The 25,729-nt window shown below is 34.2% G+C and overlaps 1 protein-coding gene and 2 long non-coding RNA genes across 23 annotated transcripts; 2 read left to right on the top strand and 1 right to left on the bottom strand.

Moving 5' to 3' along the window:
* The first annotated feature begins 333 nt into the window (after positions 1 to 333).
* On the top strand, positions 334 to 4,603 carry LOC147519289 (protein FAR-RED IMPAIRED RESPONSE 1-like). Its single transcript, XM_086594847.1, has 6 exons — positions 334 to 478; positions 1,786 to 2,806; positions 2,876 to 3,163; positions 3,518 to 4,069; positions 4,155 to 4,243; positions 4,323 to 4,603. The coding sequence occupies exons 2-6, from the start codon at positions 2,409 to 2,411 to the stop codon at positions 4,340 to 4,342; spliced, it is 1,347 nt and encodes a 448-aa protein (XP_086450973.1). The 5' UTR covers positions 334 to 478; positions 1,786 to 2,408; the 3' UTR covers positions 4,343 to 4,603.
* Positions 4,604 to 5,072: 469 nt separating this feature from the next.
* Positions 5,073 to 6,768, bottom strand: LOC147519288 (uncharacterized). The gene is made up of 2 exons (XR_015212157.1): positions 5,511 to 6,768; positions 5,073 to 5,394 (listed from the first exon to the last, which is right to left on the bottom strand). It is a non-coding gene; the product is annotated as an uncharacterized LOC147519288 (long non-coding RNA).
* A 612-nt stretch (positions 6,769 to 7,380) lies between these two features.
* LOC147519287 (uncharacterized) lies at positions 7,381 to 14,359 on the top strand. Of its 21 annotated transcripts, XR_015212139.1 has the most exons (9): positions 7,381 to 7,504; positions 7,846 to 7,940; positions 8,019 to 8,127; positions 8,208 to 8,538; positions 9,782 to 9,881; positions 10,398 to 10,441; positions 10,657 to 12,361; positions 13,327 to 13,583; positions 13,744 to 14,359. It is a non-coding gene; the product is annotated as an uncharacterized LOC147519287 (long non-coding RNA). The 21 variants fall into 21 exon arrangements; XR_015212138.1 differs by lacking the exon at positions 7,381 to 7,504 and having other exon boundaries at positions 7,791 to 7,940; XR_015212154.1 differs by lacking the exons at positions 7,381 to 7,504; positions 7,846 to 7,940 and having other exon boundaries at positions 7,968 to 8,127; positions 10,657 to 11,604; positions 12,266 to 12,361.
* The last annotated feature ends 11,370 nt before the right edge of the window (positions 14,360 to 25,729 follow it).

Genomic DNA, 25,729 nt, shown 5'->3' with positions numbered 1-25,729 from the left:
AAAATTCCCAACTAACCAAATATAATTAAATTAAAATGTACCGGAAAAAAAGACTTTTAACTTATATATATATATATATATATATATATATATATATATATATATATATATATATATATATATATATATATATATATATATATATATCAGTCCCGATCTTAGAAGTACGTACTTAAGTTAGTAATTAACGGACTAAACCTTACATAATATCCACGAGATTTAGTAATCTAAAAACATTGAAAAAACCCCACCGTAATCTCTATTATTTTCTCTATTTCCCTCCCTATTTTCTCTCCCTCATTACGTGACTCTCTCTCTCCCTCTCCCTCACAGTTCGCTCTCTTTTCTCACGACTTAAATCTTTTTCATTTCTCTCTCTTCCAGCAAAAAAAAAAAAAAAAAAAAAAAGAAGTCATTCATATTCTCCTTCTATTACTTTTTCTTCGGTAAACAAAGACAATTTCACTATTGTTTGAAGGTATTTGGTGCTACTTATGTTTCTTTAACAGTATAATATTGAAGTAGAACTAGAATATTTTGCATATAGTCTATTTTTTTTTCCCGATGGAATATATTGTATTTCTAGTAGTTGTAGTATGACTTATGCTTCAGTTTAACATTCTATTGGTTTTAAATAATTTTAAATTTAAGGGAGTGGTTTGGAGTTGAAGTGTTTATTACTTACGGTGTATAGGTCAAAGAATTACAATGTATAGTTCAAAAATAAATTGGTACTACTTTGGCGTTGGTGTTGTTTCGTAACTACTAAAATTAAAATAAAAAATAAATGTCGCACTCTTTGATTTTTCATTTTTCAATTATCACATACTACCATAGTACCACAGTGCCGCAAAAGACCATTGCTACAGAATAATTGGCAACAGTCATGCATATTGAAATTGTCTATATGTGTGAGCACTATAGTTGGGTGACCGTGCAAACAAAAAATAAAAATGCTTGGTTGTGTTATAGTAATAATGCAGTGAAACTAGTGATCACGTGGTGAACAAGGTTGTGAGAGATCTGGAAGCTTATATGCAGATGTCGGTTAGGGACATGCCATATTCACGAGTCAAGCAATCTTAGTAAGCTTATTGGCATTCAAATGGTCTTCAAGCGGGCCATCAGTTGACAAGATGTGCTCTTAGATTCCACCTTAGAAGGAAGCTTTAAATAGAAGGAAGCTTTAAATTATATATATGGAGATCTAATAATAGGAAAAAACACATCCTTAACCTTGTTCTATAGAGATGGGAGAGGGGACTTGTCCTTACTTGCAGACATCCTCACACCTGTTGCAAGTTCAATTTTTCTCTTCAAAACACCTTGTGGTCCTATCAAGCACCTAAGGGACTCATTGCTGTACTTCAATGAAGCTAAACGTGGCGAGTTCCTTTCATCTTGTGTACGGGGAGCATTTATATGTCGCTCCATGTGATCAAGAATTTGAAGGCGGCCTTTCAATGCATGCTCTAAAGATTCACAGATAATGTCCAGTGGAATTCCAGCAGGTTTTATATCCAACTGAATTGCAGTTACTCCTCTCCGTGTGCCAGCAATTTTAAAGTCCATATCACCCAAGTGATCTTCCAGACCTAATATATCGGTCAGGATGATAAACAATACTTTACGTGCTAAAATAACTGCACACACTACACTATTTATGCATTATCTCCATTTGTTTATTGTACTTATTAGTAGCTACTGTACGTGCTAAAATAATAATTAATTATTATTGCATATATAGTGCTTTTTGGTAATGAGTTTAATTTATTTTTGTGTCAGGTTATAGTGAAATGGAGAATCCGGAAGTCGATGTAGAGAGTGGGAGCTTAGGTGCTGAAAATATTGAGATTTACACTCCTCAAGTATTAAACGATGTGAAGCCAAAAGTAGGTCAGGAGTTTGAATCATTGGATGATGTTTACAACTTTTACAATGAATATGCAAAAATAATTTGGATTTAGTGTACGTAGTTGGTCTCAAAGCAGGAAGAAGGATGGTGCAGTAATAAGAAAGGAATATGTTTGTTATAAACAAGAAAAAAAGTTCACTAGTAGCAGATGTTGGGAAAAAAGGCGTCGGGGTAATACAAAAGAAGATTGTAAGCAAAAAAATAGCGAACGAAGACAAAATCTGGTGCATTTGTAGTTAGTGTATTTATTGAGGGGCATACTCACTCATTGTCAACACCGAGTAGAGTACACTTTCTAAGATCTCACCGTGGCTTTTTCTGCCAAAAAAATGTTTAACGCAACAACTTGCCATGGTTAATATACCACAAAGCTCAACAATTCAACTTGCTTGGTGTGCAGTCAGTGGGATAGAAAACATTGGTTTTATCTGAGAGGGATTTATATAACCAGAAAAGGAACAAGCGTAATGCGGTGAAGGGCCACGATGGAGATATGTTTCACGAGTACTTAAAATTGGAACAAGCAAAGAATCCTTCTTTCACTTTTAAAATTGAGGCAGATGTTGAACAAAGGATTACTCATTGTTTTTGGACAGATGCAACCTCTAGGCGAGCATACAAGTTTTTTGGAGACGTGGTTATTTTTGATACTACGTATAAAACCAATCGATATGGATTGATTTTCGCACCATTATATGGGGTTAATAATCATGGCCAGACCGTTTTATTTGCTTGTGCATTTTTATGTGATGAGACTGCAGTTACGTTTGGTTGGTTATTCGACCAATTTTTAAAAGCTATGCCGAGTGACGCGCCGAAGATGATTATAACAGATCAGGATCCAGCAATGACAAAAGCCATTTCTCTAGCTCTTCCAAATACTTATCACAGGTATTGCAATTTTTGTTTTGTTTTATTTTTCTTTCTTTTGGCATATTAAATATGGGTATTGTGTCACAGGTACTGCAGTTGGCACATATTGACAAAATTCTCGGAGAGATTAGATACAATTAAGTATATTGAGTACTACAGTGAGTTCTCAAGTTGCATATGGAGATGTGAGACAAAGGACGAGTTTGACTCCAAATGGACTGATCTTGTTGAGAGGAGTGGTTTACATGAAAATAAATGGTTACAGTCATTGTACGATATTCGTTCACAATGGGTGCCTGCATATGTGAATCATATTTTCTCTGCTGGTATGTCAAGTAGCCAACGAGCGGAAAGTGCTCATTCATTCTACAAGAGGTATGTTTCCAAGGAAAATTCTTTAGTAGATTTTATGATTCAGTTTGGTAGGGGACTTATGCACCAACGCCATGAAGAATTAATGGCATATAACAAAGATATGATTGAGAAGCCTAAATTGAAAATGCCCCATAATTTTTTGGTACACATGGCTGATGTTTATACACTTGAGATATTTTTTAAATTTCAAGATGAGTTGTGGGAGAGCTTGAATTATAGATTTGAGCTTCTTGGTGACAATGACAGTTGTTGTATTTATAAAGTTGAAAGGAAAATCTTGGGGAAGAAAATGGTGGAAAAGTATAGAGTGCGGGAAATTTGTTATAAAAAAGATTTGGATTTTGTTTCATGCAGTTGCAAGATGTTTGAAAGCTCAGGGGTCATTTGTAGACACGTATTGGGATACTTGAACAAAATGCATGATTTTGATAAATTGCCGAACCAATACATTTTAAAGAGATGGTGTAAAGTTGGAAAATTAGAGACAGTCATTGATGATGGTGGAATGGAGATACAAGATGATAAACTATACCTCATGAAGAGGAATGAACTTATTCAAATGTCTACCGTTGTAGTTGATAAAGCTCTTAGAAGTAAAGAAGCAATTAAAGTGTATACTGATGCTTTAGATGGTGCACTTGAAGAGATTAAGAAGTTAGTTGATTGTGGCACAAGTGTAGCAGCAACACGCGATAAATGTACTATTTATGAAAATAAGAGTTTGAATTTGGAAAACAATTACAAGGAACCGAGTCAAGCAAGGGCAAAAGGGTGCGGAAAAAGGATTAAGAGGGGAAAAGAGAAAGCACTTAGGAAGGGGAAACAGAACAAAGGTAGGCGGTGCAATGGTTGTAATAAGGTTGGAATGTCTCATGACAAAAGGAATTGTCCAATGCTTAATAATGGGTAAGTAATGCCACTTTATTTTTCTTTTATTTTTAATCCTAAAAGTGCATTTCACATATTCTTTGTAATGTTAATTGCCTTGTAGTGAAAAAACTTCGCAAACTTCTTCATGTGACAATGAGGATGAAACTGATACAAATTCTAATAGTGACGATGGTTCTTATTCTGGCTCGGGTAAACACTAATTTTTTGAATTGTTTTTTTACCTTTTAGTGTTGTATATCTTAGCTGTTGAATTTTTGCTTGATATTAGGTGATAGAGCTTTGCATTGATATGCATGAAGTACTCACGATGGCAGCTGGTGGTGGTAGAGATTTCATACGAGGAACTTTAATGACACCAGATATTAGTAGCAGATTTCAAGAAAACCGCGCTAATCGTAATAGATATTGTTATTCTTTTTTTCGTTTTGGATGATTGCAACATCTGCAATTTTATTTTGAGAAGCCAATGTAACTAGTCTCGTACATTTATTTCATTAAAGTCAAGGATTGTAACTGTTACATTGAACGACAATCCAACATTCAAACTAAGTAGATGATTTGCAGTCGCTTACCAAGTGATCAGATTTCTCACTATTGTCAAAATTATCAACAATGAGAGTGTGATCTTCGCGAGGGTCTACTGATTTTTTGAAACTAAGCATTCTTCTATTGGGACATGACACTGGTTCTGGAAGATAAATGCATGATGCAAAGGTGTGCAAAGGTGCACATAAGGCAACTTACGTACTCACATACGTTCAATTCATTGCCCCCAAAGCTAAGTTATAAATGGCCGAACTTAAACTCCAACTACTTAAGTGCTTAACAGCCAACCACCGAAATGGCCCAAAATCTATAAAGAGGCAAGGTCGGCAAGCCAAGAGGTTGGAAATGAACAATAACAATTGGGGGTTGTGATGGAACATATACTGCTATTACTTTCTTTTTACTTTTTTATGATAATGGTCTATGACAAAATTATATTAGTCTAAGCAAAATGAACTTACAATAGTAGCCGAATGGTAACATATTTTCATTGGCCCATTATGCCGCGACCATTTAGCTAAGTTCTGAGGTAGGCTACTACAAATTCTAGGAGTACTTATAAATAAACAACTGTTGCACAAATGAAGTTTATCAAGAATTTCTTTTTTTATCTGAACTCCAATTCAGTTAGCATGAAGGCTTTAAAACTTTAATATAACTTCAGCTGCATCACATTTAACCAACCAATTCCCAGAGCTTTGACAATAGGCACCTCGACAACCAATATTTATCTCGCCTGCTGAATATGCAACATCCTTCTCCGCAAATTCTGCCATGGATTACCTACTTCATCTCTAGACACCACAGATAAAAGCATGAATTAGAAATGATCAATTATGTCAGGGATTACCACTTGCGTCAATGATACATTGATACACTTATTTACTTATTTTTTTAGTTCAAACTATACCTTTTTCCTGCAGTGAGAGAATTAGAGAAGTATGAATAAATCAGATTGTCACCGTCTTACGTTGGCACCGTATTACCACCATAAATATAGCTCCATATACATGTTTCAAGGACCTTCTCACAAATTTACCTTAGTATTGAAGCATTCTTAAAACAAAGCTACTGATTAACAGTTAAAATAATAAAGGATTTTGGTGGGTTTGAACCACCATCATCTTTGTATACCTCCAAAGTGCTCTGCCATTTGAGCTAAAGATCCACCTTGTTAGAATTAAAAAATAGTTAGACTTGATAATTAGTAGGAGTAATACTACAGAAAAAATAGGGCGCCAAATTAATAGAAGCGGGAACTGAAACTATGAGCAATTACATGTAATCACACTTCTAAGTTGCCTTAACATACTATCATAGCAGAACTCCTGTTTGACAGTGTTGTTCCATGTTAAAAGTATAATGACGCCAATGCAGTGAACAATGGAGTCAGTAGAATTTATAATATGTAGAATACAATTAGATATAGTGAAAACTTTGGTTCACGTTCTAATTGTTGTACCTAGATAGATATATGAAACATTTGCATATCGAGATAATTCCTTACTAACAAAGGTATGACTCTGGACTTAGATTTTTGGTTGGAATGTGGAACTCAAATTTGGATGCAAATGTTTCAGACTAGGACATGAAGCAAAGCTCACAAGCAAAATCATGATATAAATTCAACAAACTTAAATCAACATCTCATAGTATAATACGAAGATTAACAATCAGTACCCCTAGATCCCCTGAAGTCAGTTTCTCCACATTATGCAGACCTATACCCAACTCTTTCCAACCTCTCCTGTGTTAAAGAAGTTGTTCCTCACTTGTTTTTGGAAGAACCAATTTAATATAGTGTCCCTGTTTCTAACTAAAAGTCTTTGGGCTAATAGGGTGGTATCCTTGCCATATATGTGATTGAATATTCTTCTAAAGATCTCTAGAAAATAATTTACCAGGGTGAACCACCAAATTTTAGTTTAGAGAAGATTTATTAGCATATGGACCATGACCTTAAATCAACAAAGAAAAAATCTTAGAAACGAATGAAGTTCAACTTCACTACATCACGCATGCACCCTGACACACCCATCCCTTATGGTATTGAAATTCAACCTAGACGTCGTATGCGCAAAAAATATTAACTCCAAATAAAATTACTAATAACAAAAAAATTCTACGAGAAAAAAGTTATAGAAACACAAAATCGAAGTCAACCTTACATTTACCTCTATTTTCATCACTGCTTCAAGGAGAGAGAGAGAGAAAAAAAACACAAGTGAGGTAAAGAGGAACAAGACGAATTGAAGTGAGAGAGGGTAACGAGACATTTTTTTTTTGTTTATTTAATTTGGTTTAGAGAGAAGAATAGTTACGGGAGAGAGAAAAGTACGAAGGAAATTTTGGAGAGAGAAATAAAAGAGAGAGAGAGATTACGGTGGGGTTTTTATGTGTTTCAGGATTACTAAATCTCGTGGATATCCTGTAAGGTTTAGTCCGTTAATTACTAACTTAAGTACGTACTTTTAAGATCGGGACTGTATATATATATATATAAAAGCTCGCGCACATTCTCTCTCCTCACCAAATTGCTCTATTTTGCACCTCGAACAATATTAGTGGCTCCTAAAAAAGAGGAGGTGCTAATAATTAAAAACACCTCCCCAGATTTGTTTAAATCTCCCTCATCTATTCTCAAATTATAATCACTTCCTCCAACGTGGTTAAAAGTGGAAATTTCCCTAAAACTAATTTGTTTTTACATAAACTCTTAACGAAAATTCCGACTAAACTCTTACCGCTGGAAAAAAGGGTTGATTTCTCCTCATTCACTTCTTCTCCTCCGCCACTCCAAACCCTTTTTCATTATGTAGGAAAAAAAAAATTAAAAATCCTAACAAGCAAATAAAACAGTTCTACAAAAGCAAACATACTTTCACCAATTAGGCGAACGAAAATGTAAGTTATTTCTATTCCTATTTATCTTTTGCTCATATTCCTTAAGAACCTTTTATCTTAGTATTTTCTCATTTGGACCATGGCAATTAAGGGGCGGAGTTTACTGTATGAGTTTGAAAAGTGTAAGTGAACCAAAAAACGTCCACTACTCTTTCAATCAAATAATCAATCGTTATCAATAAGTTTTGTTTTCTTATTACTACTACGTCACTTTATTAGAATTTATTGGGGTAAATTATTACAAATATCTTGATATTATGGTTTGGTCTGATTGACTTGGGGTGTTTATGTCCCTTTTGTTTATTATTATTATTTGTGTTTGTTTGAATGTTGTGATATAGTTTTTATGATGGATATTGATCTGGATACTTACAATTCAACTGTCAAAGAACCTGTCGTTATGCAAATGGACTTGCCATAATCCTCAAACACCCAGGTATACATACATACATTTTTTTTCCTTATTTTTTTTCGTTTTTTTTTTGTTAGTATATTTACTTTGGTTTTTTTGTAGTCTAAAGATAAGGAAGGAGATCTTGCTACGTCAATGGAAAATCTACATATAGGGGAGGCGTCTTAGTTTAAGAAAAAACATGTGATTATTATTGTCGTTGGAATGGCAGGTGTGTTAACAGCCTTATATTATAGTGTGTTTACTTATGTCTTATAACTTTGTAGTTGTAACTTTGTGTGTTTCTTTTAGGTTGTGGAAAAACAACTTTTCCTCATAGGTTGGTATGTCATACGCAAGCTTCAAACATTCGGGGATATGTGGTTAATCTCGACCCGGCGGTTATGACCCTTCCATTTGGTTCCAACATTGACATAAGAGACACTGTTCGCTATAAAGAAGTAATGAAAGAGTTCAATCTTGGACCCAATGGTGGAATTCTTATTTTGTTCGATAATTAAGGGGATATAGTTAGATGATGCATGCCAATTGGACATGGCAAGAGGATATAGTTTGATGAACCGACCGCAAAATTTCTTCGCAGACTTCTTTTCTAGCGTGGACATGCATCTTCCAGAGTAAGGTAATTATTTAAGGTTGGTATATTTGCATTTGATATCGACATAATTTTGCTATATGATTTTTTTTTCCCTTGCTTTGATAAACAGGAATAGTTACTGTATTATGGTCATTCCAATCTAGAACTTGTAATTAGCATGTATGTACTGATCACTGTAGAATTTTATCATCATTGAGATTATTTTAAGATTTAATATTTGTATAGTTTTTTTTCTTTGATTTTTTTCCCATTAACACTACTTACTATGATTATGCCAAGTTTTAATAGATTTTTCATGTTTGACAACTTTCGTTGATTTGATAACATTATATCAAGAGGATCACATTCTAACAAGGATAATCATTGTAAAATTCATTTTTGCCCAAGCTGATTGGTGGGCATATGCCAAACGACAGTTAAATTAGGTAAATAATTTTGTTAGAAATTGATGTTTAGCATACACTATCATGCAAAATTTGTATTCATCAGCTTATGTGTTTTGCTAAAGAGCATTATGGATATGTCTACCTCTAAGATTTGGGTTTTGTTTCCTTCGTGAGAGATAAAGAAGGTGAAATGGCAATACAAATTTATGCAGGTATATGGTATTGACTTCATTTTGTGTTTTGTGAGGTCGTTCATGTTGTTATTCATATCAAGCTTTCACAATTTTTTTTTTCTTTGCATTTTAGGCAAATATGAGTACAAAGAGTAAAATAGAAAGAGTTAGTTTTACCAAGTATGAGTATAGGGGGGCTTTTTTAAAAGAAAAAAAAATCTACAAGCTTTTGCTGAAACTGACTGCAAGAAATGTGAGATATTTATCATTCATCACTATCTCTTATTGGAAAGTATTAGAAAGTATTCCAAGAGGATGTGACTTTCATTAAAGTTGGGTATTTGTTTTTCAATAATGGTGGGGAAGCGAGTACCAAAACTGCATCCCGAGTAATTGGTTTGAAAGAAATTTTAGTTTTATAGATATGTAAGGGTTCAGTGGTAATTTTGTAATCCCTTGATTTTTACTTTCATGGCCTTTTAAGTGTTGTTGATTTCGACTTGATGTGTTGTTGATTCGGCTATAAAGCCCTTTTGGTCATATAATTAATTACTATAGCGACGTCTTCCCATATATATATATATTGCTTCGTACTATTTTGTAGCATATGTAATTGTTTGCAGGTTTGTAGTTTCTACTATTTCTAATAAGTCAGTAAGAGTAGTATATATGATATAATTATCGAGCTTGAAAGCACTTATTTTGTAGTTCTTTTTCAAGATCTAGAGTGTCTGTCTCCAGATTGAAAGACTCTTCTCCACCAATAGCCAGTTTAGTGCACCTCACATAAAGCTCATAGCACTGATAGGTAACTTACACATCCTCTCTATCCTCCATCTTCCCTCTATCTAATAATTTCATTAAACTTTTATCAAGCCGGTGTGATACTTACTAACCAACAAAAAAATTACTAACTGAACTTTTCGGATCCAAGCAATTTAATTAGTAATTTGGAGGAAGTGGAGGTTTATGAGTTGTACGCTATTTTAGGCACTTTTGGTAGTCTTTAGCATGAGATTGTACTAATATGAACTAAGAATTTCAAAAATACAATCTATTAGTCTTGGGTAGTCTTTAGCATGAGATTGTACTAATATGAATAAAGAATTTCAAAAATACAATCTATTAGTCTTGGGTACCAATAGTACAATATGCGCTTTCTTTGATGAACAAGTACACTCTTTATTCGATCTATTTCTTCACTCGATCTATTAGATCCATATTGTTTTAAATAAAATCAGTGACAATAATGGTGTGAACTAGAAATGATTAATTAATTAAATAATTTGTTTATTTTGTTTTTTTGGTTGGGTTGTGCATGCAGTGGATTATGGTGTTCATAAGCTATGGGAGCACAACAATATCGGGGTATTAATTCTACTACTCTAATTTAGTCTGTCTGTTTATCAAATCATATAGCTCACACTTTTAAGAACAATTTAACCATGATATCATCGACCACCCAAACTTAGGTTTGCAAGCAATTACTTGCTAACGAGTAAGAATGTTTGTTCTTCTATTTAGTAAGACTTACTAGGAGTACCTTACAGTGTGAAATTATGATGATTTTTTGCACTTAGTAGGAAGCATGTGGACTAGACCAAAATTTGGATCATACAATATTTAAAAAAAGGTTTGGTATTTGTATTCAAGCCAATAAATATAGTGAATGTTCTTTAGTAACATTGCAATATAATTGTTCAATCTATGTCTCTATAGATGTTAAAGCAGAAATATGTAGGTCGACTCTTTTTCACCTTGAAGTTTTAAGTCGTTTGTTAAAGGAGCAAGTTGAAAGAGTCCCAATAAAACATGGGAAACTAGAATTTATTTTAAAGTAGTAACAAATTTTCTTTTTCCACATTGTTTGCATAATGAAATTATTGGGTCAAAGGTCTAAGAATAGGTGCTTCTTTTTTCTATTTTTTTTTTTTTTTTGTTTTAAAAAATATATTATCATTTGTAATTGTTATTATCATAGTTTAGTGCTTCAGTTACTTGAAAGTAAATAAAGTATCTAACACTGAATATCCAGTGTTTGATCCTTCTAACCATGTATTCCAAGACTATTCCCATAAGAGACCTCAAGTTTATAGAAAACCTGAGGATTTGCAATACTTGCGAGCAAGGAATAGTGAGAGTTTCGATCACAGAAAACGAAAACGTGAATCCCCCAATTTCTTAAGTTGGATCAGGAAGGACTCTTGGCCAATGGAAATTTGTTTCTCTTAGTGCCTAACTATTCACTGTTCTCTGAACTTCATGCTTTAATTCACGTGTAATGATTTCAAAATGGTGACGATATGTCCACAAGAGAATGTCCCGTGGGGTTGTCATTCCAAAAAAGATCCTTTAGTAAATTTTACTCTATTGAGTTAAGCATTTTTGATAATTTGGTTCACTGTCATTTTCTTTTTCTTTTTTTTTAGTGAAGGTAAAACAGCTTTCTTAATTGTAAGAAGAATGTGACTTTCCATTTCCCAACTGATGCAAGAAAAGGAAAAATATGGAGTTTCAAACCATATATCAAGGTGACAAAACAGATGATGAAACAGAGCGATGTACTTGAATCCCTATACATATCCAACAAAATATTTTGAGTCAGCAGCATCTGTAGTAAGTTTTCATGAAGTCAACCTTTTCCAGCGTCTCCAAGGCAGCCTCGGGCTGGCCCATTTGGACCATGTGACCAGCATCATGGACCTGTTTGTAGTCACACAAATTAATATCATAATATTGCCTATATTAAGGGAAATACGTTAGGAAAAATGCGAGTTGTAATAGCTAAGATTTTAAGGGTAAAATGTGGAACTTTAGGAAACTGACATGAGTTTTGTTGTTCAACTGTCCATCTTCTGCACCATGAACTAGAATTGGAATAGAGTGATCCAGAAAAATCTTTCTGATTAGACTATACATGATGAATCTGAATAAATTAGATAATCAACTGAGGAGCCAACCTTGGACGAAGAAAAAATCTTACCAAGCCAGTTGCATATGTGCTAATACTCTTAAGCATATAGGAACATTTTGATTCCATTCTCAAGGAGGCGGGGGGATCCCAATTTCTAGATTCCTCTTCCTGTATATCATCATGGCTTCATAGTTTAAGTTTATACACAGTAGGGGTACATGATATGAAATCCACTCCATTAGCATATATTGATGAATTTTATTTGTTTGTTAATTAAGGTTTCTCGATTGCTCGGATTTGAAGAGGTTGATTTCCTTGTACTTGAATCTGAGGCGCTTTTTATTCGCAAAGTCGGGGAAGAGATTAGAGACCAGGTATGCATTCTTCTTTTGTAGTAATGCAGTTTGTACTTATATATGTATATGAGTTCTGGGGTTGAATTAAAGAGATTGTAAATTCTTGACTGAATTAAAGAGATTGTGAACTCGCGAAGTGAGAAAGACGAATTTGTTATTTGGAAACATAAGCTTTACCGATTATTGAGTTCTTCTCAACTGGTTGAAATTTGTCTTTTTCTCGGCATTGATGAACTTTTACCCTTAACAGATATCTCATGTCATGTATTGTAGGTGGGGATCTCAGTATACTCTTACTTCATTTTGTTCTTCCAACTCTTTCATTTTAAAAAGTGTATTTAGCATCTGAAACTTTCAGACCTCCCAAGATAACGACTCATGGTTTCTTGGGCTGGGTCGTAAACTATCATGCAGCATACCTCTTTTTTTAAGAAATAAGCAAGGGTTAGATAGACCCCTACCTGTATTCATTAAGATAATTTTACATATTGAGTCCCAATTGCATCCTCTATCAGTACATCGAGCTCACTATCTAGAAGAGGACCAAAAACCAACAAAGATGGAACATATTATATCACAGGGTCTATCTAACCCTTACTTATTTATGATAAATTGACAACCCTGCTGATCTTTCAAAGTGTTTATATCGTTTAAGGAGAAGTTCATCTTCTTCCAGCTCAAAATTTCAGTGAGTCGGGTATTTAGGGGACTTCATTTAAGGAGGGTATTTTAGGAATGAGGAAGCTCTTTTCAGTAGATGCTGCTGCAGCTCATGGTATTTAGGGGACACTAGCATACATTTTTATTTATACCATAGTACCATAAGACAAACCAACTACAACTTATTTTTAATAGACATGTTTTGGTGTTTTTCTTTTTCATTTTAGTTCTAATCAATTGAATCCCAATGTTTTGTTATGTTTTATTAGGTTCCATTATGATAAGTTTCTTTCACTAATTAATCTTTTTATCAAATTAATCAGAATGAAGAAGCCCAAAATCAGCTGGCACATAGCCATTTGGTGCAAGTACATACTACATTACTACATACACCCTAAGGTATCGGCTATATCCCATAAACAATAACATGGATGTACCGCAACAGATTACATGATCAAGAGAAGGGTCTTAGGCTGGCTGCTGGCATCTAAGTTTGTTGTGTGTGGTGAAAACGAAGAAAACTTGCACCACCTTCTTTGGGAGGGCAGATTCACAAGGTCTATTTCGAACTGGTTGGCAGGTAAGTTCAAGTTCAGACTTGATTTCCACATGTTGAGATATGCTCTTAAGCTCTCCCAGTGAAGCTGACCACTAACTTTGGGAGCAGCTGTTGTTGGCACCATTAAACAAAATGTATTCGCAGCAGGAAAACTCTCTGAAGCTATTTCCTACCGATGCAGGCATGAAGATGAGATCTCAGTTCTTGGGGCATTAGTTCTAGATATGCTCAGCCCAAACCACCTTTTCAGGGAACTTGGCTACCTTCCACAACCCAACAAGTAAAGATAAATACTTATGGTTGCAGGGAAAGGACTAGGCTATGGAAATTTGCAACAAATCACCGGGCGGAATGTGTTGCTATTTTAGAAAGTGTTGAACATGCAGTGAGTGACTCATGGACGGCTACACTTATGGGTGGAGCCCGATCTTTGCCACGCGATCCAGCGCTTTCAAAACACAATCAGTACCTTGGAAACTACAGGGCAGATGGAATTTTATCCAACAAAAGATGCAAACTATTTGCATTACCCACATTTGGAGGGAAGCAAATATATCTGTAGAGATTGTCGTTAATCTAAGTTACAAACTGTAATGATACTCCACCCAGAAAAAAATACTAACTTATTGTATCTTATTTTATAAATATGGGAAACTGTGCACATTTAGTATATGAGGTACAATACTAATTTGCAAAGTTTCAAAGACAAAAACATGCTAGGTTACCTTAGTGAAATAGATAAATTTTGTATTCAAACAATTTGTTTCATTCAATTTGAGCCCTCTTTTTAGTTCTTACTTTTGTTATTTGCCTACTTTTTATTCTATTGAGAGCGTGTCAATGTTTGGTCGTTGATTATATTATTCCCAAGATGCAAATATGTTGGATAACGCGTTCAAGTGTTGTTATTAGGGGGACATTGTGCATTAAGGATTGCTTGCATCCATATCCAATATATCTACTGGGTTGAACATGGAATTGAAATAAAGTTGCTTGGAATTTTGTCAAACTGATAAATTTTGGCCATTTGATTTGTTTGATATTCTAATATATATTTCAAATGCTCATATACTACAATAATACTTTTTGTGGATTTTTTTTGCATAATCATACCATCAATTGCTTATATGCAGGCTATTCATTTGTACATTGTATTCTTTTAGAAATAGATTTCATTTAGAAATGAAGTTTTAGTACTTAAACCTACCAAATCTTACGGGCACAAAAAAAAAATAAAAAATCACTAAATCCATATTTCTTCTCTTTGAAAAAAGAGTTTTCTTTCTCATGCTCTACAACCAAAACCCACAAAACCTCCATTTGCCAACCAAAAACAAACAACGAAGCCATTCTTTTCAATCCCTCGGTCTCCATTCTCAAGCTAATCTCTTTCACTTTTTGTCGAATATTTATGGGGGGTTTTTTTTTTTAAATCTCCTTCACTTGATTTACTTCAGTTCTGAGTTTCAACTAACAACAACTATCTTCTCTCTTGATCACAACTTTAAGAATTAACAAGAGGAAAGATTCGCCAGGTGTGAAATCTCATTGTATTCAAAAATAGTTTGGACTATTGATAGCCTTGATTCGAGATTTTGTAATGATATGATGACTGAAATCGATGATATCTCATGATCATGATTTTCATTTTTTGTGTTGTTTTAGTGATTTTTTATTTTGGTTTTTGTAGAAAAAGGGATTATTATACAGTAATCAATTCGTTCAAGAGGTGGGTTTTCTTGGTCTGATTTTTCTGGGAAGCTCAGCCTCTTCTTCGTCACCAGTATTCATGCAAATCATCAACCTATCATGTCTTTCTATTCTATCAAGTAAGATGTCTTTATTGTCTTCTTATCTCTTCATGGTTGATAAACTTTTTTACACGAAATGTTCATTGTTTTCTTATCTGTTTTGTTTAAATAATTTTATTTATTTTTTGATAATATATGGGGGTTCTTATTTTCTGAATTTGTTGAACTGAGTTATTTTCAACATGATGAAAATAAGTATGTGAATGGTGAAGAAATTTACTGGCCAGTCTAAGTGATTGATGTTAAGGACTCAGTTGTTTGTTGGATTATTTACGTTGGTGCAAGAAGAAAAAAAGGAAAAACATCATCACTATTAGTTTTGTTGGTCATTGGTATTGTTGTGCTTATTTAAGCTTAACTCGGGTGATGGAAAAAGCTTTGTATTATTTTTCAGTTTCAAAAAAGCTTCACTAAAATCTATGTTGTTTTAACTATGAGTTGGTTTACACACCAACAAATTCTTTTTTTGATGCAAGAGGTTTTGAAGGGAATACATGGAAGGAACATGAGCGAGTAGACTTAAGACGACACCAAGTACGCTTAAAGGATTAAGAATCAATAGAGATGGTGATCATAGAGATAATAAAGCAGTTGATATGGTGCATAATTATTATTTTTTTAAATGAGGGGGCTGGGCCGCTAATTAGAATTCAAGTTGGAATTGTAAAATTAAATATTATAGTAGTGTAGTATATATTGTAGTCCATTATGTTGTATCGAAGGCAGTTGTAATGATATTGATTTTGTTGGAAGAGGTTAAATGCATGTGGATACTTGAAGTCATGAACTATAAGTCCGTATAATTTTTTCTTAATCTATTTTTTTTCCTTCTTTATGCTAAGTGAGCCAACCAAGATATCAAGTACTGCTTTATCACGTGCGTATTTCATTGAAACTTTTATATATTTCATTGAAACCAAGATATCAAGATATTTTGTGTTGAAGGCATGCTTCCTCTTGGTTGAATAATATGTGTTTCAGAAGTTCCAAATCTTTAATTATGGGAATAGAATAGGAATTGAATGAAAGAGGACCCTATAAATAAAAAGCTTAAGATGTTAATTTATTATGAATTGTGAATCGACAGTTTTTTGGATAGGAGGCTTCTTTTGTATCGCAAAATTTGTTACATAATGCAGCATCAATTGTTGTACTGCTCAGGGATATAGTAGAAATACTTGGAATCTAAAAGGGGTGAAGATTTGTCTTAGCAATGAATATAGATTCATACTCTTAGAGAGCTATCCAAGCCATAAAGAAAAGAAAAAAGATCATTCTTAGAGCTGCTACAATTTGACACAGTAACAAATCACTTGGAACACGCATATAGAATTGACACACCAATTTTCAAACATCTACATAACTAATGTTATTCATTTAATTACAAATAGGTACAAGTCTTTTAACAAAAAAAAAATATTCATTTAACGGCATCCGTTCAAGTATGAGAACACATCATTAATGATTAGTAGAAAAATAAACAACCACTCAAGAAACCCCTCAGAATACGTCAATACTTTGACAGATTTAACTCTTTGCGTAGCCATTCTTAGCGCAAATGCTTTAGAAATCAATCAAGAGATGAAAAACCTATAAATTTACTCACCAACAATCTATAAATTTCAACATTTGATTTCTATTATGTGACAGATGAAAAACCTTATTTTACACATTACATGTACATCAGTAAGCTTATCATGAACTTGACAATGAACTAACGATAGAAAATTAGGAAACTATAAAAAATGAGAGCGAGTTCAAGGGATATTGGGAAAAATAAAGTACCTTTAAGAGCGACTGAATTTACTTCTTCGCTAAAGTCAACTGAAGATAGATACTTAAGAGATAGGCATTTGCTTTCTTAAAAAAATGAGAGTGAGAATACACGTGTGGAAATTAGAGATACAAGTGGTGAAAGTGAGACTACGTGTTAAAGATACTAATGAGCTAAGAATTAAGCTAACATTTATCATAAAACTCATTAAAAAAATGAAAATTAAAAGACAACCCAAAATTTGGATATCTAAATACACTATAAGGCCCATTGATAAAAAAGAAAAGCATTTTAGTCTAACAAATTATTGGCGCTGGAAACTTTGAACAATTAATTTACTTTCTGAATTTCAATATAGTTTAAAAGTAAGATTTTTAATACATAATAATAAAATGAAAAAAAATTATATAAAGATGATCCCCGTTCGTTGAACGGGTCCAAAAACCTAGTTAGTAATTTTATTTAAACTACTAAAATGTCTACTAATGTTTTCAAACTTCTATTATAATCTCTCCATGTGTACTCCTGCTACAACCGCTCATCCCCCGGACACCTCCTCATCTACGCCTCTCTATTTACTCCTCACTCCTCACTCCTCCTCCTCACTATTCACTAACCGCTCACCCCCTCCAGTCTAGAAAAGAAAAAAAAATGAACCAGGTCCCCCTTCCTCCCCTTTTTCCCTCTTTTCCAGCAAGCAATAAAAGTCAATCCCAATCCCCTTCTAGCCACCTACGGTTGGTCTAAGCAGGTGGTGTCTCATTCTCACAGACCTTACTTATGCATGCAAGACAAAAACCCAACTTGTGTATTAATGATAAATGGGCCATTTTCCTTGTAGACTCAATTTAATAGAAAAGCCAGACCAAATAATAGAATAGCTTAGGCCCGTAATAATAAAACATACAAGGAAATTTTAAGACGGCCCAATAATATAACAAGTCAAATATTAATAGAATATAAAAAGACATGCACCTTGATATTTCTACTCAAGTCCACACAATCAAGCCCAATTTAACCAACTATTCACATCCATAGCCCATACCAACTCCGCCAAATATAAACATTAAACCTCCGCCAACCGGATTCCAATTAATGGTATAAACAATAAATTCACACTAAATAATACCACACATCAATTAATTGTGTAAAACACTTAACAATTTATTTGTGCCAAATTCAACTACACAAGTCCACATCAAAATCAATTATAACAATACAAGTCGAACGTGTTATTATGTTTGAAACAAAATAAAAAATGACTAGATTACCCTTTGTTGAAAATCTAAGTCATTACAGATATTTTGATACTGAGGTATTTATATATTACATTTGTAGTGATGCATTCACTTAGAATTGGAAAGGTTCTCACTTTTTTTGTGATAATTTGAGGTGGTTCTTTGACAGTATGTTAATTCATTTTAATGCTAGGGTACTACTAAAACTTACTGATGACCTACAAGGAATGTAAATAATGAATGATGATTTGAATGTCTCAGACTTGCACCGAAAGAACTTTGTAAGAGAAAAGGGAGTTTCTTATTGCAGGGTTTTAAGATGGTTTAGTTGATATAACAATCTAACTATTCATTACTGTACTCATCTCATTGAAACTTAACTTGACTTTTTCTTTACTAAGTGTACGTTGGTATATGTCTTGCAGATATTTCACTCTTTGACATTGGCTGCTGCGAATGAAGGCTGGACGTCAACATTGAAACTAAACTTTTAAAGGATGTACGACTCCTTTTACCATCTTAAATTTTGTTTCATGTGCTGGTATGCAAAATGATATCAATTGAGCTAATTTTAATATTGTTCGAGTATTTTATCACATGCATTCATTAATTAAGTTGTGTTGTGTCATCGATTTAATATGGTCACCGAGAAAAAGGACCTCCTTTGTTGCGCAGAATTTGTAAGTGGACTGAGTTTTGATGCCCAGTAATCCTTTAATTTAGATGACTCCCTTCACTGAAATGCAAAAAAAAAAGATTAATAGTTTACAACTAATAATGAATTAACAATAAGACCAAATCCCACTACTAATAAGTATTAACATTGGAAGTCCCTGCATGCTTGAGCACGGAATTTTGTTACAAATATGATAAATAATTAGACTACTATTATATTTTAAATGTAAATACATGATGGCTAAGTCATGGTTTAATCACATATTAGTTGGTTTCTTACCGAGCAAGAGTATGTCTAACATTCATTGACGTTATAAATGAAATATTCACTGGTTTGTAGCATTTTAAGCTTCCACTTTGGGATTTGAACTGTTTGGAATCTTCATCTTTCTAATGTGGTTTCTATAGCCCATTGTAGTGTTAGGTTTAAGCATTATGTGGTAAATTTTTATACCATTCCATTAAATTTCATAGTTGACATTAGCATTGCACTTTTCATATCTATTGTAATGTCTTATAAGGATCTTTTTTTTTTTTTTTTTTTTTTTTTTTTAAAATATGAAAAGGGTAGGGCGATGACTAAGGCATTATATGTAAAGTGTTGGGAACTTTGAAGCTTTTAATGAGTTGTCTTTGATTTAGTATTTCACAGGTAAGGAGCTAGCTAGAGTCTTTGGATATAGGGAATCTGTATTGTCATGTTACTGCTGGAAAAGTATGGAGCATAAAGCACGTACACGCATGATGCTACCGACAAGCTTTCGGACATGTTGCAAGATTGCATAGCTTCTTATGTTTCTAAGTATAGAACTACAACTTCTGATCCAGCATGGAGGGCCGCCATCTTAGCATAATAAATCTACTTCTATGGTACTCAACCAATGGTTTTGCATGTGAGCTAGCTTCCTGGGATAATGATGGGTTTTTTTTTGGCAATTTGGAGTTGTTCCCCTTCTTTTGGTTGGCCATGTCCTAAAATGCCAGGGGTTTGTTGATGCTAAATACAAAACTAGAATCTTGGCAACCAAAAAAAAGAGAAGAGCAAAGAACAATCAACAGGGAAAAACCCGTCTCAAAGGTAGCTTCAATTAAGTAACTTATCACATTGCAACGCCAAAATTAGCATTATATCAAAAGTTGCATACAATAAATTGTACCTAATTAGTGAAGATGATACTTTGACTTCATGTTCGTGTAAATCTTTTCAAATATCGATTCTTTGACAGTTATCTGCCTATTATAAAGGTGTCGGTTGCTATATGTATTCTTCATAAACCACTTGGGAAACGTGGTGGCTGGGGGAAAGTTGCATACAATAAACTGTACCTAATTAGTGAAGATGATACTTTGACTTCATGTTCGTGTAAATCTTTTCAAATATCGATTCTTTGACAGTTATCTGCCTATTATAAAGGTGTCGGTTGCTATATGTATTCTTCATAAACCACTTGGGAAACATGGTGGTTGGGGGAAAAAGCTTGAAAAGTTGTGAATCACAAAGAACACATGATTCTACCTACAAGCCTTCAGACATGCTACGTGCAAGATTGAACGGCGCGTTGGAAGTTATTTATGTTTCTGAGCATAGAAATTATAACGGCATAAAGGTTCATCATCTTAACACGTTATATATATTAGATGTGTTTGGGCTATGTTACTCAAACCATGGTTTGCGCCTGAGCTAACTGTGCGGGCTTAAGGCATCTAGCTATAATTTGCTTTTCTTTTTTGCATTTTCTCCCATTTCACATTTAGTTTTGTTAATAGCCTCTTTGAGCCAGACAGAACTGTCCATAGTATTGATTGTTCCAATTGTGTTTTATGTTTTGAAATTTCAGAAGAATACATTATAGGTTGCCACAACGTAGAATATCTTGGAGGGAAAATTTATAATTTAGGTATTAGATAGTTTTCAATCAATATGTCTGTTTTAAAAAACTCTTGAATTTGAATTTCTATCAAAAACCTTTTTAGTTACAACTTTTTAAAAAACTGATCAAATAACTGAAAAACGAATATGTAAATCCTATTTGAAAAGATGCGTCCTTTCCATTCAAAAGTAAGCAAATACATGCATTACACAATGGCTTCATAGCCAGAAACTTTTTTCTCACACAATGGCACTACCTCCTGAAGAAGAAGACGCCAACCAAAGCCTCTACATCCCCCCTGAATTATGCCAAAAGATACTTGCACATGGTCCACTCCAATTGCTTCAGAAATCCAAATTTGTATCTAATGATTGAGAGTCGCTCGGTTATGAGAGTTCATTCATAACCGATTTTGTTCTGAAGAACAAAGCATTTCTGGGCTACATGATTCAGACCAACCACTTTTTCGAACTCTATACTTCCTTCCATTAAAACATTTCTCCCATTCCACCAATTCCTACTCCAAATTTGGATTTCTGCCCAAACGGTGTTCAGATCATGACATCTTCTAGTCAAGGTATTATTTGTCTGTGTGAAGAGCATTTTAGAGACACCAAATTTTATGTATGCAAACCCACAACTCATCAATTGCGTATGTTGCGTAGGCCTAAGATTAAATTATGGACAGAGTGTATGAGCATGTCGGTGCATTCTATCGAACCTTTACAATTCACCATAGTCCGATTGTCTAAACCAAACCATTATACTGCAGTTCGAAGCCGAGACAATAAAAACATTTTGAAGTGGAGAAGGTTGGAAAACCTATATTTGTCCTTCAACACTGAACACATTCAGATGTAGCCTAGAGTTTTAGCAAAGGGACATCTACATTGGTCTCTTTGGGAAGTTGGAATTTTGGCATTCCATATTGGTGCTGAAGAGTGGACAAAGGTGGCGCTTCCCCTCACGACCTCCACCCCAAATGGTTACGTACAAGCTCTTTCAATTCCAGGGCACTATTGCTATCATGTACACCTTCTAGAATTGTCCAATTCGTGCTAGACAAATCGAACTCCACATATTGTAAGACTACAACGCTAGGGTGTGGAGTTGACCGCTGGAGTTTCTCTTGGATCACTTGTATCAGACATTTCCTCACCCAGAATTTGTTGACCTTTTCTCCATCAATGTTGCGCTCTTCAAGTACGACTCCTGGCTAGTGTGGTACAACTTATGTACTAATAAAGTTGTGTCGGTCGAAAAAATAAAAAAATCAGGCAGCAACACAATCCTACCCATAATGTCAGACTTCATCGTATGGAGGAATTTTCAACTAACCAGGGATGGAAACTTGTTAAAAGTCTACAACCAGTACTACCAAATTACTATATATTTTATTTTGTTCCCAGTCTTTATCTAATTATGTATTTATATTGAACATTCCAGACTTATTGAATGTTCTCAGTCTTTATGTTATCAATCATGTCCACATATTAACCATTCCACACACTATTTAATTATTTTATGTTCTATTGTCAGTGTAAGCATTTTCTCAGGCCTTCTCTTAAATGGATTATCCGTTAACAAACATGGTATCTTGGACAACTTATTTAGTGTATCGAACAACATATATAGTGTCTTGAATAACTTTTTCATTTACGCTTATTACATGGCCTTACACAAGACATTTTATAAGCTATGAAAAACACTATATAGCTTCGTAAAGACACTATATAACATATCTTCATCTGTATTACATATCTTCATGGTATGTGCTATATCTTCACGTTTTGTTTTTATAAGTGTGTCATATTTTCACGTTACGTGTCTAAAAATGGTTATATTGTCAGACTAAGCCTTGATACGCTTTAATTTTCAATTTGACAGATGCCTTGAACAGCTTATATAATATCTTGTACAACTTTTTAATTTACGCTTATTAGCTTGTTTGTGGCCAGCTTATATATATATATAAGCTGTGTAAGACACTACATAAGCTGTGTAAGACACTTTATAACATGTTCGTAAACTGAAAGTCAGTTTAAGAGAAAGCCTATTTTTTAGCCCATATCTTCTGTTGCAGTATATTTGAAGCACACTTACACAACAGTGCAGTTAGAGAAAGGTGTCGGCAAAATAGCCAAGTACATAACACAGCCAAGTACATAGCGCAACATGCAAATCAACCTAGTACGTACATACATGGCGAATAAGAACAGCCTAACCATATACATAAGCAAAAATATTCATATACAATAAGAACAACATAAGAAAAATATCCATATACATCGTTTTTGCACCTACAACAGGAAAATCAACCTAACTATTAGAGCAATAAGAACAACAAGTAGGCCAATAATGACGAGAGCCATGTTCCTAAGTAAAACCGATTGGCTGTTATGCTCGGTAGTTGTGCTCGGTACGAGAGCCATACAAGTCTCCCCTGTAGTAGTGCTGACCGTGGGTATGGGTTGTACGGTTGCGGCTCGTACGGTTGTCTGTTCTAATGTCTGATTGAACTCATTGTAGTAATTGTTGATTCCTTTCTTTCTAAGCAGGAACTCCGCCTCTTCAATAGAATTACATCCAATGTAGTCTTGGCCAGGAAACTTGTGTACCTGTTCATGAAAATGGTTCACATTCCCGTGTACTAAGGGATTTAGAAAGTAAACAAAATTATGAGAATCCGGTTCGAAAAACATTAGAGGGAGAGAATTTCAGTTACCTGGTCCCTACAGCTACTCCAGTGCCTGTATATACCTGGTTGCAACCCTCTAATGACCACGTAGCATAACTTTGCCATGAGATTTAGAGAAATGGAATGTAATGCTACTGAAAAAGTAGTGCAAAATGAAATTCAAGTATGAAGGATTTTATTTAGTTGGGTGACAGTGACGCGTCATAGGACATTCACTCACTGCTCTAATAATAATAATAATTAAACAAAATAATATTGAAAAGTACAAATATGAATCAACAATACATTCACTCACTGGTTTGTTGTCTATCATTGCAATGTTATAAACTAGCGTTGTAAGAAAAATGTGCAATGGTGTCATATCATTCTTGTGCCATGTGGATAACAATATGAATCAACAATACATTATACAAGCCTAGTAAATCGCTATATAAGTATATGCCAGTAGCGAAGTCAAGAACATCAATTGTGTCATATACATTCCATTATATGTATCATACTTTGTTTTCTGCATTTCTTGAACGGGGAAGTCAGTTATTAAGTTAAACTTTCAACAAAATGTGGACAGTCACTTCAAATATTATTTACAAAATCTTTTGGACTAAATTTCTGGCTACAAAATTGGTAATACGTTTGGAAAAGTGGTAAGAAATCAATAAATTTTAGCTTGCCATAAAAAGCGAAATTTTTACCGAAATAATGAGATCTGGACACGTTGTTCTCCTAAATAGCCGTTGCCGTAATCAGTAGCAACCTCTTATTCTCTTACCGAATTCTTCTCACCCTACTGTATGAATCTACACCCAAGTTTAGTAAATGAGATCTGAGGTTGTGAGGGGAAGGCAATGTTAGGTCTGAGGTTGGTTTTATATGGTCTGAGATTGGCTTAAAAACAACGGAGCCCTAATAATTATAGGATGGCCCATTTACACAGGGAAGGCCCATTCTCAATCCGAACTTATATTAGTTTAATAGCCCGGCTCTTAAACGGACGTCTATTTACGAACATGTTCTATAGTGTCGTTCTTAGCTTATATTATGTCATTCAGAGCTTACATAGTGTCATATATAAGCATAAATTATAAATTTAATAAGTATAAATTACAGAAGGTTGTAAAGACACTATATAAGCTGTTCAAGACTCATGTACGTAAACGGACTAATCCGTTTAAGAGCCGGGTCCATTTAAAAGGGGGCTGGTACCGGTATCGGTATATACCTGCAAAAGAAACAAATGAAAATTCATTTGGGGTGTCTTGTGTACAAACCATCCAACACATGGAGCTCGAGCTCTTCGGTTCAAATGTCATTCCCCCAATATGAGTACGTAACTGCAATCTTTCCTGCAATCCGAAATTTGGTTTCTATTTGTTTGTTTCACCAGAATCGACATACTCTGATTCACTCCACGAGGGTGACAGTGACAATTGTTGTTGTTTTGGCAGTGACAGTGGCAGTGACGATGAGTTTATTCGAAAATTTTCACTCAATTCAGCTGAGGAAATCGAAGATTATCGGACCTCTTCTACATCAACTCATTAAAGTTTCATTAAAGGTATAGATCAATTGTTTGTTTTCCGTTTTCTCTTTTAAAATTGCTACGTAGTAATTTGTGGTTCCTGTTTCTTCTTTCTTCAATGGAACAATATCCTCGATATGTATTAATTTGCAAATTCAAAAATTGGAGTACAAAACAAAAAACAACAAGCAGTGCTTTCAACATTAAATTGTTGTTTAAACCTGAACGCTCTGATCAAAATTGGTCCTTTCAACAACACAAAACTAGGTTGTCATATGCACATAATTCAACAATGTTTACTAGTATGACATTAAATAGATAACCCACGACACTATACTAGCATTCTGATTATATAATGACAATAATTACATTACAACACACGGATTACCAAAACATTAAGCTTAAACTTCGCTTACGACGTCAATCATCTTTTTAAACTTCAAACTCATCGTACAACTCCACTTCCACTATTCCACAGGGGAGAACATAACTTATGCACGTCTCTTTTGGCTTCGCAGGATACCAAACGCCTTGCACACTTCCTAGTCTTGACCTTTTCGAAAGCAAAAAAGTATCAAATT

The sequence above is a fragment of the Coptis chinensis genome, chromosome 2 (assembly GCF_015680905.1).
Source record: "Coptis chinensis isolate HL-2020 chromosome 2, ASM1568090v1, whole genome shotgun sequence".
Lineage (NCBI taxonomy): Eukaryota > Viridiplantae > Streptophyta > Magnoliopsida > Ranunculales > Ranunculaceae > Coptis > Coptis chinensis.
The sequence above is the reverse complement of the archived record's forward strand: the minus strand, read 5'-3'. Positions and strand labels throughout refer to the sequence as shown.